The sequence below is a fragment of the Gadus chalcogrammus genome, chromosome 14 (assembly GCF_026213295.1).
Source record: "Gadus chalcogrammus isolate NIFS_2021 chromosome 14, NIFS_Gcha_1.0, whole genome shotgun sequence".
NCBI lineage: Eukaryota > Metazoa > Chordata > Actinopteri > Gadiformes > Gadidae > Gadus > Gadus chalcogrammus.
Window position 1 is genome coordinate 21,460,213 of NC_079425.1, and position 14,505 is coordinate 21,474,717.

A 14,505-nucleotide genomic window follows, 5' to 3' on the forward strand; every position below is an offset into this window, starting at 1 on the left:
AGTGGAAACGGTATAGATATGTCCATTATATATATATATAGGTGTAACGTTTAACATATATGCAGACATCAGTAATATGTCACTGATTATACAAACCATACAACTGAACACCAATAACAGCTTTTAAAACTTTGGAACAATCAATTAAATGTCCTTCTCAAACGTTCGCCATGAGCCAACAACAATCAATGCAACGTTTCATTACACCAAATATCTTTCGGGGCTTAGCAGGCAAAAAGGCCCTAGGATATGTGAGAAAGGATCAACTACATTTGACGAAGGCATTATGATTCGTCTTGTGTGTTGTTGTTTTTTAAAAGACTAGTTACGTCTTCTGTTACCTGGAGAGTTTCAGGTGTGTCAACTTAACATCCATCTTCTCCAGCACGGCAGGGAGCGGCAGATGACCCTCGCTGGGGATCAGGGAGAAGCTGTTCCCCACCGTGATCAGACCCAGGTCCACCACAAAGGCATTGTGGGACACGGAGGACTGGGGGATGACGATGAGGGGCGCCTTCAGCCGGACGTCCATGGAGAGACGGAAGCTCTTCTGGGCGAAGTCGCGGACGCTGGAGGCGGCCTTCTCCGCCGCCTGGGCCGTGGCGGCGCTCAGGGCCTCCTTGGCCGTCTGGAAGTTGTCCACAAACATCTAAAGAAAGGGGGGAGGAAGGTGGCCGAGACCCAGGCAGGTGAGAAACACACTGGGTTGGCTCGAATACTTGGATCATACAGAGGGGCCATGGAGGGAATCCGGTTTGGGTTGAGGAGTTGTGAGGATTTCACGGCTTCAATTTTTCTTTGAATATATTTAAAGAAATACATTAAATTATTATTCATGCAATCTAGAATAAATACACTAAAACCAATAATACAACTGAAAACTCTACAAAAATTTAAAGAGGTGAAATCACACAGTTGATGTCAAATGAAAGGAAGTAGGGTGGAAGAAATAACACAAATAATGGTTCAAAGTGAGAGTTGAGTCAGAGTTGAGTGAGAGTTGGGTTGACAGAGTGGGTTAAGTATTGTTACATGGTGCACATGAAAAGCATTCCGCATTGTATGCCAAGACAAACCATTCCAGAATAAGACTTTTTAAATAAGGCTCAAACAGAATAGGATTAAGAGTTTTTCCCTACATGGTGTAGCAAATTTATGGGATCACTGCAAAGAACAATTCAACCAGCAACCAGCACATTGTATGCCTAACCGGACGCTTTCTGAATTTCTCTGCTGTGCCGAACCCGAGTCATTCGCTACAGAACGTAAGGCAAACCAGATCCAGTTACTAATGTACAAGACCTCAGCCTTCTCTCTACAATGCTCACAAGTCATCGAGGCACTGACATGCAGTGAGGAATCATTGCAGGATAATTAGAAGCAATACAAGGTCAAGACCGCAAACATACATTTACTTTCTGTTTGCATCCGTACATCTCATTACGCCGAACAATGCTCAAATATCCTCAACCATCCATCCATAAGAAGCTATTAGATTATTAGTTGGTTCGCTAATTATTTCTGTAGTTTTGTTGTAACATCTTTTACTGATGCCCTACAAAGGATTTAATCAGATTAACAATCGCTTATTATTTCTGTACTTTTGTTGCATCACTTTTTACTGATGCCCTACAAAGGATTGAATCTGATTATGAATCTATATTCAGACAACTCCGGTGTGTTTGTTCCGATGCATCATTGTTCTTTGCCTCATGCCATCTGCTAGGCCGGTAAATTAAGTGTTTCCCACCCTAAAGCGGCGTCCGAGTCACTGCAGTGGCCTCATCCGATAGGCTAAACAGTGCTTTTCATCTACTGTACCTAATGTCACAAAGGGGAGGGTTTACAAAATCAAATCACAGCTTTGGGAACAGGGTGAATGTTGGAACATTGAAACCGGATAAAGAGGCTATTCAACGTGGGACTCAAACTAATTGTCAGATACAGCAAATATGTGAGCTTGGAGTACTTGGGGTAATTATCCTCACGCCATCACAACAATATATTGTTACTTTTGTTTACTGCATAACTTGTGGTGCCCTACAGATTGTCGAGACATTGAGAAGCACTGGGGAGATGTGCAGTGTTGGAGTAACATGCATCTTGCATGGACTTTATATTAAGTTTGCCATTCATACTTTTTATGAGGGCATCCTAGCACCTGTGTGTTTACCAAGTCAAGAGACTACTGGGTTAAATGCCACCTTATGTTGTCAGAGAAGGTGTGGCTTAATAAAGATTAAACATGTCCAGGATATAACCACACTGCTTTGTTACCGACAAGAGTATTCCTCCTATTTGGATTTCCCTTTTCCAGTTATGATACACAATATAAAGTTAATAACTATAGGTGATAACTCTATAAAACCTTTATGATACAAGCAGCAGGGCTTCTGTGAGTGAGGCTGCCAAGCAAGACGTTCTTGTTTTCTGTTAATATTTTATAATGCAGTTCAGTGCTGCATGCCAGTGGTTGTACCTCATCCCCAGAAGGACACTGAAAGCTAAGAAATGTCTGGAAAGAACAAGAGACAGTTAAGCACACAAAAAAATAAAATAAATAGAAGACAACACATAACATAGAAGACAAGGAATCAGTATGCACACAAGCGTGTGCATATTATCGTTTTTTTATATGTTTTTTTACAAAAAACGGTAAATCTTCAACTATGCATGGCACCTTTGTTTCCCAAGCAAGAAATGTCGGCAACTATTTGAACCATAGTGAAGTGTGTGCCAAAACACTTCAAAATTCCAAAAACGAACACGGTTTTAAAGCAATATCAATGACACGGATACAACCTTTAGATAACAAAAGAAAAACAAATGATACACATAGTGGCTGCATCGTGGCACCGAAGACGAGAAATAAAACCCAAGGCGGGGGGGGAAAGAAAAAAAAAAAAAAGTGACCAAGGCCGACGGAAGGTTTCGGGTTTGCTTCTCACCAGCAGGGAGACGAGGAACTTGTGCAGGTAGACAATCTGGATGCAGCCCAGTCTGAGGGTGACCTTCCCGTCCACCTTGGAGGTGTCCGAGTAGCCCTCTCCCTCGGTGGCACTGGGGTATAGGGACAGCTTGAAGCTGAACACCTCCTCGCCCATGATGGACACCGCCTGCAACCAGATTAGTCGGCATCCAGTCATAATCAACATGAATAGTGGGATGATTAGTGAACTGTGCTGCAACCTTTCACTACAGCTACTTCTACTGTTGCAGACTCTAAAGGCAGATATGGCAGCTTTCCCAAATAAAGGACAGGTCTCTCTCTGAACTAAGAACATGCGTTTCTATGTATACACATGTATGCCTATTTGAACAGCAAATGATGAAACTCATTCCGGAACGAAACCATGACTTTTTTAGTTCAATGTACCTTTTTATGAATCGTTTTTGGGTCAACGTCCATGACCACAATGTCTCGGAGTCGTGCAGACACCTGTGTTTCCTTGGCCTGGACCAGGACTGACACGTCGATGCCTAAGCAACAGACCACAATAAAGAGATGATGAAACTTAAGGCAATGGAGTCATGCATGCTCAAGGTTATAAATAGGATCACAATATGATGATTTAAATGCAAATAGAGAAAAGGACACCCTACCTTGAACTCTGATGTCAGCGATACTACGTTGGTCATCATACACTTCCACATGGAAGCAACCCAGCATGGCAAACAGCTTGAGGTTAAACACACCACCATCCTTGGAGCCTTTTGACACTGACAAACCATTACGGGCACCCATTATAAACATACGATAGGTATTTGTTGACTAATAAAATGTTTTTGGTTTACCTTAATCCAATACTACAAAATAGTTTGTTCATTGCCATTTAGTGTCTTATGGATCACACACACACACACACACACACACACACACAACACACACACAACACAAACACACACACCACACAACACACACACACACACACACCACACCCAGACAGCACTTAGACAGACAGACAGACAGACAGACAGACAGCAGAGACACACACACACACACACAACACACACACACACACACACACACACACACACACACACACACACACACACACACACACACACACACACACACCCTAATGCAGGGATTCGCTGAATCCCTGCATTAAACGTCTAGAAGGAAAGGATTTATTAATGGCTTTTCATTATTTGTATTTTGTTCAGCTCACCCGTCTTGCCCGGCCCGGCCCTTTCCACCTGTCTCCTGCTGTCTGTGTCCCTGGAGGCGATGAGCTCTGAGGGCAAAGCGCTGCTCAGGTAGTTGATGGTGGACAGCAGAGCTTTGGTGTGGAGCAGGAAATCCAGCGAGGAGAACTCCACCTGGGGATCACGAGAAAGATGGAGAAAGGTCACACACCTAGAGGCAGCTCCCTTCCTTTCTCCAATTGAAAGGCGCCTTGTTAGTTAGCATTTGTATTATCACTACAGCCAAGAAGATTTTCTGCAGATATGCCATCCGATCCATTCGTTATTCACGCAGTTATTATAGTCTATTGCTAATTAAATTACAAATCCAAACCAGTCTACACGTGGGATACTACCCTGCCGTTGGTTCTGTCAATATCAGGCCTAAAGCCTTTGACGTCTGTGCCTTCAATGTTAATCTTCAAATAATCGACACCCATGGGTTCTCTGGAGGTGCTGGGTAAATGCTACCAGTGGGACCAAGTTCAATTGAACCACTTTTTCATCACTCAGTAGGAAATGCATTGCATGTACTCAGAATGTTCAAAACACCATTGCTACTCAGTAGTTAATACCCTCCACATACTCAGCAAGTAAAACACTACATGTGCTGCATGTGTAATATGTGGGCCAGTTTTGTCATTAACTATGTCGCCAGCTGGAATTTGCTGACTGAGAGTTTTGTTTGGAGCCAAGAGATTGTCTGATCTGTCTCCAGACTATGCAAAACTTGAGGTAAACTTGCAAGTCTTAGGCGTGCTTCTTGTTTACACAAGACAAATACCGAGATTCTGTTTTGAATCAAGATAAAACAAACTCCTTTGTCCACCAAAGGGCACAGTCTAATCAGCTTATTCAGGCGTGGTGGATGTTTATGAGAGATCCACACTTGGTATGTACCCACACATACTATCAGGTCGGACAAGGGCCATGGATCGTATTGAGCTCTGTATAAAAAAGGAAATGTTATTCTGCTGTTATTGCTATTGGATTTTTGCCCTATTGTCCCTAAAAACATTGACACAACATATGACGGCTAACCCACAGTAAATATGCAGTTGCCCACACATTAACCTGCGATTTAAATGACCAGCTTGTTATAAAATCTAAAGTCTTCCGGCCACATTTGTTAAAAGAGAAAAAAGGTTATAAAATACTGGAATGGAGAGAATGGCAATTTGTATAAAAATAGTTTAAAAATACACCAATAAATATTCTCTGTGCTTATGTAAAAGATGTCCCTGTGAGGAGGTGTTGATGATGGGTATCATCTATCCCTGTCGGCCTCGAAGGCCTTCTGTATCCACGGTTACGCCTCAAACATAACAACAAATGAGCTGGTGCATCACTCACCTTCAGTGTCTGCTCAGTGTTGTCATAGGCAGATTGGAAGCTTGGCCCATTAGAATCAGCCTGGGAAAACGCACACGCACACACACACACACACACACACACACACACACACACAAGATAATATTAGGATAATAATAGGATTAGGCTTCTTAATAGTCCACCCTTCTGTGTATACACAAAGAGATCAATTGACATGGATTAGTGTTTAACTAATATCGTGGCCCTCTTTTGTGAATGACACAAACACACAATCAACATGGTTGCTATCCATCACACTTAAGCTATCTCGCTTTGACACACAAAATGTGTTCAAATCAATCTTCTATATTTCTACTTTCTACTCCAATTCTAATGAGTCTACTACTCACAGTGCAGCCGACCTACCTTGATGAAGTCCACTTTCAGCAGGTCAGTGCCCTGTTTGTCTGAGGAACTGATTAGATGGAGAGGCTGGTTCCTCTGATCTGGTAGTAGAAAGAAACACTTATACATGTCTAAAAATAAACCTCACTGGTATTTATAGTATCATGCATTATATGATCTTTTTATTAATTTTATTATTTAATTATGCAGCGATAGAGGCAGTCCTAGCAACACTACAACCAGTCGATTTGACAGAAGGTGAAAAGACGACAGTGGAAGGAAATTCCATGACACGTGTTGTGTGTGTATGTGTAGGGTTTCTTACCCCTAATCTCAAAGAAGTCCAGGCCTACTTTGCGCAGGTACGAGGTCACAGTGAAGTCAAACGACCTCAGCTTGCCTTCAGCTCCTAACTCGGTTGCACTGAGGACTAAAACTGTGTTTTCCTGGGCTGCCTGCCTGGTTAGCTCCAGCAGGACCTACACAAACACGCGCACACACACACAATACAACGATAAAGTGTATTGATAACACTGCATTTTTTTTACGAATGGGAAATTTACTAAGACACACCTACACACCTTTTTGACTTCAAACTTGAATTGCACGTCAGTAAGCTCCTCCACAGCTGATTTCTTGGGGTCTTCATCCATCAATCGCCCACTGGCGTCTTCATCAGAATCTACACAACCAGCAGAACGATCATCACAGTGTCTGCAAACCTACGATGTACGGCTTGCAATCTGAACCACAACGTTACAAATGACCATCCTCTTGATGGCGTTTGAGTGACAGTCATGACAGCTTTCAGTGAGCTACAAAATGTGCAAATTTCAAATTTGTCTCGTTTGCGTGGGCCAAGTATGTCGCATTTAGTCCCATTGCCGCAAAATACACCAAATGGTGGTCGTCAACGACAACCACCTTGGAGTCTCCATAGAAACAGACCAGTGTGCTGTAGCCCATCAGACCAACCTGTTTCCATGGTATCCATGAAGGCTGGATGCAGGCTGAGCATGCCGGGTCTGGCCCCCGCCAGGGAGGGAATCTACAACAGACGACCAGCAGAGGACACTTGTAAAACACAGCTACTTAGCTACTTAGCGATGTGTTCTAACTATGACACCAAACATGCAGACAAGGCTCAGCCTCACTGAGTATGTGGTGAGGTCAGCGCATTACAGGTTTGGGGACAGACATGCAAGGTGGCAAAAGAGACAATGAAGATGACACATATCTCCCCATATTCTATCTGTATAGCTTTATTTTGATAACTGAATTTTGTGTTAATGTGTTTGGGGTCCACCATACCTTTTGGGTGGGGGTGGACGGGGTCGAGCCCATGTTGGGAAGAGGGATGCTGTTGACCAACTCGTACACCCCTCGGATCTTCTGGTCGGAAATCTTCACGTGGATTAAAGGTAGTTCTCCCGACATTTTGAACCTGGGGAACGGCAGAACATGACACCAGTCTCATTAAAGACCGCGGTCTACATGCTGTGTGTATCCCAATTATCAAAAGCTTTTCAGCACACAAATAATTCTCGGCAGGCATTACTTAGCAGTTATGTTCCATAACTGCTCCAACTCCAACATATTTCAGTGGGATGCATACCGTTTTTTTTAAAGGTGACATAATATACCACCAGGTGTGAGTGTGATTAGCCGTTAGAAGTCGTTTTTTGAAAATCCTCTTCTAACATCACAAGTGGGCGTGTCCGCCTAGATGTGTGACGGATAGATGAGCACCGTATTCACACTCACACCTGGTGGCATGATATGTCACCTTTAATAAAACAAAGGAAAGACTAAATTCCCTTTGAGCTTGGTGCTGCTCACCTGGCCATGCGGGCGTCCTTCTCCACCATGCACTTGGCCAGCTGCACGGTGAAGTCCATAGGCTGGAGGATGTGCTGCGCAGAGGAGCCCTGTAGCCGTGCCGTCTTCCAGGCGTCCCCTGCCATTCATGAACACACACACACGCACGCACGCACGCACGCACGCACGCACGCACACACACACACACACACACACACACACACACACACACACACACACACACACACACACACACACACACACACACACACACACACACACACACACACACACACACACACACACACACACACACACACAGCATTTACTTAAAGTTGGGTCAAAGCGGGGAGCAAATGTACACAGTACACATTGTTGTGTAAAATGACTGAAATGGGGCAGTGTGTGTGCGTGTGCGTGCGTACCTGACTTGCTGTAGAGGATCTGGACGCTGCGTAGCTCCAGGGAGTACCTCTCATAGGCCCGGTCCATGATCTCCTCCAGGGACGAGAAGCTGGCAGAGGAGGCCTGTTGTCTGCCCTGGTCCACACTGTTCAGCTGATGACAGGAACAACAACAACAGCAACAACAAATCATTACACAAAAAAGCACCGCTAGGTATAAGCAAACTTCCAATGTCTGCTGTAGAAAACCTAAAACAAATACACACGATGAAATTGGAAAAAATTAGAAAAACAGTGTTGGGATGTGCTGACCTGTAGGCTACCAAAGTCTACGATGATGACGTCTGTCTGGGAGTGGTAGAAGCCAGACTTTGGGAGCAACAGATAGGAGGGCTTTAGGTCGATCCTCAGGTCGAGTACCGTCCTGGTCTCGATGATGTGAGACAAACCTGTGGGAGACAATAGCATTCAATGGTAAATAGAGGGATTATTTACAACCCCAGCAAATTCGCAGAACAAATAGATATACTTCACTAATCGAAAATAAATGAAGAATGAGTCATATGGGTGGAAAATGGATACATTAAAAATGTTAGGAGAAATACAAATTGTTCAATGTAGAAATTGCATGTAATGTTTAAACAACAGCACAACGAGTTCATTGCACATCCCAGATTAAATAATTCAGAAACAGTGGTAAGAAAGCCATCCTTTCCATCCTAAAATGGCCACTTGGCCCTTGAAGAATCTTCACCTGTGGCGGTCTTCTCCTTAATCTCCTCCAGCTTTGAGAGTGTGGCAGAGGTCAACACCTCCAGGTCCACTCCCTTCCCTGTCTTGAAGAACTCCATAATGCTGGTTACGGTCAGCTGCAGGGGAAGCAGACACAGACAAGTAGAAATTAATAATAACACATTCTTTCTTGATTCAAAGTATCCCAGTTGGCTGGTTAACCTTTCAAACCCTGGGGCCCATCACACGTGTTGCAAAGCGTCCTACTATTTACTGATGCTTAGTATTGTAATTTAGCAATTTTGGAGACTTTTACCCAAAAGATACATTGAATTTGGATACATGTCATTAAGGAGGAGGTATCTAACTCAAGGATGCCTACAGATGGGTGCAGACAACAGGGCTCAGAATGCTTTAGTTGAGTTACTGAACTATCCGGCCCTACTGGTGTGTCCAGACTCAAATAGCAGGGGCTGGCCAAGGAGTAGCACAGAATAACACTGGGTGCAGGCACTAGACCACAACACTGCAGCTATGCATGTGGGTGTGTTGAATGCATCACAATACCATTGAGCAGAAGCAGCCATCAAATATGTATCTGGATGATTCCCACATGCTCTGCCCTCTCAGCCGCCCTCATACCGCACCTGGCTCTATTCCAAACCATAGTTAGAATTTTTCACTACTTTGTTTTTGTTGTTTTTCTTTTCTATATGTATTCTCTATGATGCAAGTCTCTTTGAGTGACCCCCAAAAAAAGTGCTTTGTAAATCCTATCAATTATTCTTGTTATAATTATGCTCTTCCAACCACGATACCGACCCCCCGCGTCCCCCCTGTCCCAACCCCAACCCTCTCTGTACCGCGTCGTAGATGATCTCCACGGGCTGGGAGCTGACGTGGAGCAGCTGATCGGCGGCACTCTCCTCCGGGCTCAGCTCAAAGCGCACGCTGAGCAGCGAGGACGCTGCCTCGTCCACCGAGGCGATCAGCGAGGGCACCGCCCCCTGCTGCTTCAGGCCGGTCACCAGCCAGCGAGCCAGGGCGGCCTCCACCCTGGGACAGGGGAGGAGGGGGGGAGGTGTCAACGGTTAAAGGACTGCGTTCACTGCGTATAGCGCTTTTATCCAAAGCGCTTTACAATATCGCCTGGCGTTCACCGTTTCCTGCACACGTTCGCACACCGACGGCGGTGTCAGCCGCGCAAGGCGACAGCCAACTCGTCGACAGCAGTGAGGGTGAGCTGCCTTGCTCAGGGACACCTCGACACGCCGGGATTAAACCAGCAACCATGCGGTTACCAGACAACCCGCTCTACGTCCTGAGCTACTGCTGCCCGGGGATGGGCAACTAAATCCCTTTTTTCGTCGTTTAAAAGGGGTTTAGGTATTGACGTGTTCTTTATTGGTCTGGGTGATGACTCACTTGATGGCCTGGGCTCCGGGTCTCTGGGAGATCTTGGTGCTCAGGTCAATCATCTGGATCTTCAGGATCTCCGGGACGTTGGGCAACTCTCTCACAGTGATGGAGGTCTTGGACAGCTTGAAGTTGGCTACAACCGCCACATACTGCACCGCAAATGAGTGGACAATGAATTAACAAAAAGAACAATAAGAGACCAGATGATAGAGAGAGACGTGTGGTTGGATAGTGGTTCATGATGGCAGACTGGTTTAGAGTATGGGGTTTACCTGCTTGGGTATGGCCAGGTTGTGACTACTTCCACTGTAACCGATGGCAGTATAGAGCTTCTCCTTCTCCTCGGTGGTCATTAGCTCATCCAACCCTGAACCTGAGGGTCAGAGCAGTAGAAACAAGCTATTAGCACTACGACATTGGATCCATGATGTCATGACAGCCGGTCCCACGCGTAGTATGATGCATGGGATCAACATATTGATTGGCCGCCAGAAAATTCCCATCTATTTGGGTCTTTGCATTGACTTTGTAGGTATTCTCGCCGCGCCTTCGCTTTTGGTGTGAATGCATGTAATGGGGGTGTGAGAAGACTTCAGCAGGGGTGGAGGTTCAAGAGGAGAGGGGTCTGCGAGGCTCACTCTCTGGCTCTATGGACTCCTCCTGCTCTTCCTTTTTGGGCTTCCGGCTGAAGAAGCCGCCGAAGAAGCCTCCTCCACCCTGCTTCTGGGCGGCCGCCGTCTTCTTAGCCACCACCTTCTGGCCCGAGCGGATCACCTGGTGGGGCGACATGAGGATACGTTGCCAGAATCAATTATGACGGGAAATAACAGCGATAGTATAATGCATATAAGAGAGGGATTAGGTTGGGAAACACAATGAAAAGGAATTCAAAACAAAACACACAACTCAAACATTAAGGAAGTACATTTGAAACAATAATACTTTTATATTTGAATCCCGAGAACCTAAACACATTTTGAAATAAAAGTGCCGTTAAACAAATAATTTTGGCATTATGAAAAGAAAATGTTTTGTAATAACAGCCAAATATAGCTGTGCCAAACTTTTGGCAAGCAATTGGGCATTTGGCAAGCAATTGACCACTGAATGGACACATGCGTATGCATGTGTCCATTCAGTGGTCAATTGCTTGCCAAATGCCCAATTTGGGAACCCGCCTTCACCAAGAGAGGGGGTGAGTCAGAAAATGATGGCATCTCGACATAGACAACGTCAACAGTTAACCTGGGTGCTTGACATACAAACAAATCCTATAAATGATATGTTTTCAACTTGACCATTCCAAACAAGCTATAAAGAAACCTTAAACGTCACCGTACCTCCATCTTGGCCTGTTGTCGGGCTAACGTAATGTTGAAGACGTCCAGTAGTTTCTCCAGGTCCTGAGAGAGGTACAGTCAAACGACAAACATGTTCAGTAAAACAAAAGATGTGTGGAGCCTTTTTGGGTTGCAGCACGGTGGGCTGACGTGCCTCACCCCCTCCATTGTTTGATACATTTCCATAAAATCTCTCCGACATTTATTCAGTTGATGCGTTAAAACCCTACCCTATCAGAAAGAGTGACCCCAATACGGTTTTATCAAGCAGAACTTTAAGTTTTGTGAAACGTCACACCCCTATATACAACAACACACTACAACAACCAAGGTCCACAGCAGGCCCAGGTGTGGCGTACCTGGACCTGTTTGTCCGTGTCCACACTGAGCTTTCCCTGGGTCAGGAGCCTGGCCTTCCAGGCTGCCTTGTAGGCCTTCAGGTTCTCCCTGTGCTGCCTGATGTTGGGCCAAGACCACATCCTGTTGAACCGACGGACGTGGACCTCCAGGATGCTATTGAATGCATAGCCCCACCTGTGAGAGAGACAGCGTGCACACACACACACACACACACACACACACACACGCGTTGGATTTTGTTAAGGATATGTTGGATTTATGGATTATTATTTTTTTCATTGCTCAGTGTTGACTCAGTGTTGCCCCAATGACTGCGTTATAGCGAAGGTGAAGTGTATATGTAACATCGACTATTAGCATTCCTTTACTTACTCTGTCCATGCTGCATATTTCATATTTATTATATGGTCCACTATACATATGTACACCGTACTACATTTTTAGCACTTAAGGATGGATGCTAAACTACATTCCATTGTCTCTGTAGTTGTACTCTTTACTGCAAAGACAATAAAGTTGAATCTACTCTCCTCTTGTCTAATATAGCTTAATCTCATATAGTATGATGCTACTCTGCTCAGCCTCTCTGCCTCAGGTGCTCAAAGCCAGGTACTGCAGTCTTTTTCCTCTCACGTTGCAGTCAACTGGAGCGGCATAGCCCTCTCTCTCTCGCTATACGATAGTTCTGGCAGGACAACAACACTATAGCATTCATAAAGTATCTGATGAACTGACCAGATGCTGGTGTTGGTGTGTACTGGGACCTCGGGTCTGAACTTGCGGTACGGCCCATTCTTGACCATACAGTCGACGGACTGAAGTAGATCCACCATCGTCACGTACTGTGGATGGAGAAGTCGGATCACAATTAGCTCATCTTCTTCGATCAGTTATTACATTGTGTCGTTTATGATATTAGAATGGGACTTGTTTGATTGTGACTGATGAAGATTATTGTATCTTTGTCTACCTGATGTCATGAAACATCTTTCCATATGAATGTGGTGCCGACATTTCATTACAAATATTATTAAAGTTTAGACAATAAGTCCCTCCATTATTTTATTTTATTTCAAGGGAGTTATAGTTATGACAGTATCAGTAAAAGCTTCTTCAACAGGCTAACCAGCTGCTGTCTGTATATGGAGTTAGATTAAGTCTAATCAAACAAAACTTCTTAAATAGCAAACAAAGGCTGAGGCCTTTTTCAATGAGACACGATGCAGTGTTGAACAACCAAGATCTGATATACTCTTCCATCTTTGGCCTGAAGCCGTATTGCCTGAGGTAGGAGACCTTATGCAGACATCAGGCAATGCCCTTATATTTTCACCATACATAACATTTATATGTGTATTGGAATAAGCGAATAGGAGCTTGTGAGTAATTAGTAGTGAGTTCTACTACAGGGTAGTCTGCTTCTAAGGGCATGTTTGTGGCTGGGTACCTGTGGTTTGGTGATTTCTATGGCGATATCCTGGACCTCCAGATAAAGGTTAGCTTTAGGGGTCTTCAGTTCCAGCTCAGCAGTAGGGTTGATGCACATCTTAGCCGAGGCAAAGACCGGCTTGAAAACTGCAGCCGGAACCAAACAGTAGACTTCATCAATTATATTGAATGATACATAATATCAAAATACAATTCCTTTTTCTTATTATTATTTTCAAGAACATAACCACACACACACACACACACACACACACACACACACACACACACACACACACACCACACACACACACACACACACACACACACACACACACACACACACACACACACACACACACACACATTATATTCCTTCTCTTGTGTAGACGTGTGTGTGCTTGTATTGTGTATGTGTGTAAGTAGGGTCAGGGTGTTTGGGTTGCTTCAACAAGGCTGGCTGTGTGCGTAGGTGTTAAGATCAGGGGAAGATAATAGTTCTGGGAACATGAAAGGTGAGGATCTGCATGAAAAATCCCCTCTGAGGGCTAAGTGTGACACGACCCGAGCCCCGCCTGGGGCTGTGCCGGATCAAATGGGCCGCGGCTTCAAGATCCATTCAAAAGGCTTCCTCTTCCTTTCAAATGCTAATGTGGCTAATACTGAGCTGGATAAGGACCTTACAGTATTGGTGGTCCATGAGCTCCTCGTTCTTGGTGCTGATGCCTGCTTTGAGCTTTTCCTGGAAAAGGACCAAATAAAAAAAAAAACAGCAGGTCAGCGGCGATAAGATTTACGATGACTAGCAGTGGCACGTCACTACCTGTTTGGCTGTTATTATGTGGCTATACTTGAATACATGAAGTCACATATCCATACCTACAACAGACAAAAGAAAACTCCTGGCTCAACCAAACAGAAAGGTGACATCAGCTGGATACTTGGTGAAGCCTACTGTTTGTTTTTGCCTCCAGTTGTGGCCTTGTTTTTTACCTCTACCTACGCTATGATGTAATCACGAGGTTAACTGACAAAAGGGGTCTATAAACAAGCTCTTCGTGTGAGAAAAACACAGCATGTGACAGAAACATTTATTTTTA

At 44.5% G+C, this 14,505-nt stretch overlaps 1 protein-coding gene across 2 annotated transcripts in view; it reads right to left on the bottom strand.

The window, feature by feature from the left end:
• vps13c (vacuolar protein sorting 13 homolog C) overlaps window positions 1–14,505 on the bottom strand; it is a 59,383-nt gene that overhangs the window by 34,254 nt on the left and 10,624 nt on the right. Inside the window, exons 10-34 of one of the 2 annotated variants that reach the window (XM_056607889.1) lie at window positions 14,090–14,147; window positions 13,425–13,552; window positions 12,713–12,819; window positions 11,977–12,151; window positions 11,618–11,680; window positions 10,916–11,051; window positions 10,550–10,650; window positions 10,284–10,426; window positions 9,722–9,914; window positions 8,881–8,995; window positions 8,439–8,575; window positions 8,148–8,280; window positions 7,744–7,861; window positions 7,216–7,348; window positions 6,880–6,952; window positions 6,486–6,586; window positions 6,230–6,383; window positions 5,926–6,005; window positions 5,542–5,601; window positions 4,173–4,323; window positions 3,604–3,720; window positions 3,377–3,480; window positions 2,949–3,116; window positions 2,480–2,515; window positions 342–649 (exon numbers count right to left, since the gene is read on the bottom strand). In XM_056607889.1, the coding sequence (XP_056463864.1) occupies window positions 342–649; window positions 2,480–2,515; window positions 2,949–3,116; window positions 3,377–3,480; window positions 3,604–3,720; window positions 4,173–4,323; window positions 5,542–5,601; window positions 5,926–6,005; window positions 6,230–6,383; window positions 6,486–6,586; window positions 6,880–6,952; window positions 7,216–7,348; window positions 7,744–7,861; window positions 8,148–8,280; window positions 8,439–8,575; window positions 8,881–8,995; window positions 9,722–9,914; window positions 10,284–10,426; window positions 10,550–10,650; window positions 10,916–11,051; window positions 11,618–11,680; window positions 11,977–12,151; window positions 12,713–12,819; window positions 13,425–13,552; window positions 14,090–14,147 (3,092 nt within the window). The remainder of the gene's footprint in view (window positions 1–341; window positions 650–2,479; window positions 2,516–2,948; window positions 3,117–3,376; window positions 3,481–3,603; window positions 3,721–4,172; window positions 4,324–5,541; window positions 5,602–5,925; window positions 6,006–6,229; window positions 6,384–6,485; window positions 6,587–6,879; window positions 6,953–7,215; window positions 7,349–7,743; window positions 7,862–8,147; window positions 8,281–8,438; window positions 8,576–8,880; window positions 8,996–9,721; window positions 9,915–10,283; window positions 10,427–10,549; window positions 10,651–10,915; window positions 11,052–11,617; window positions 11,681–11,976; window positions 12,152–12,712; window positions 12,820–13,424; window positions 13,553–14,089; window positions 14,148–14,505) is intronic. The other variant, XM_056607890.1, reaches the window with a different exon arrangement.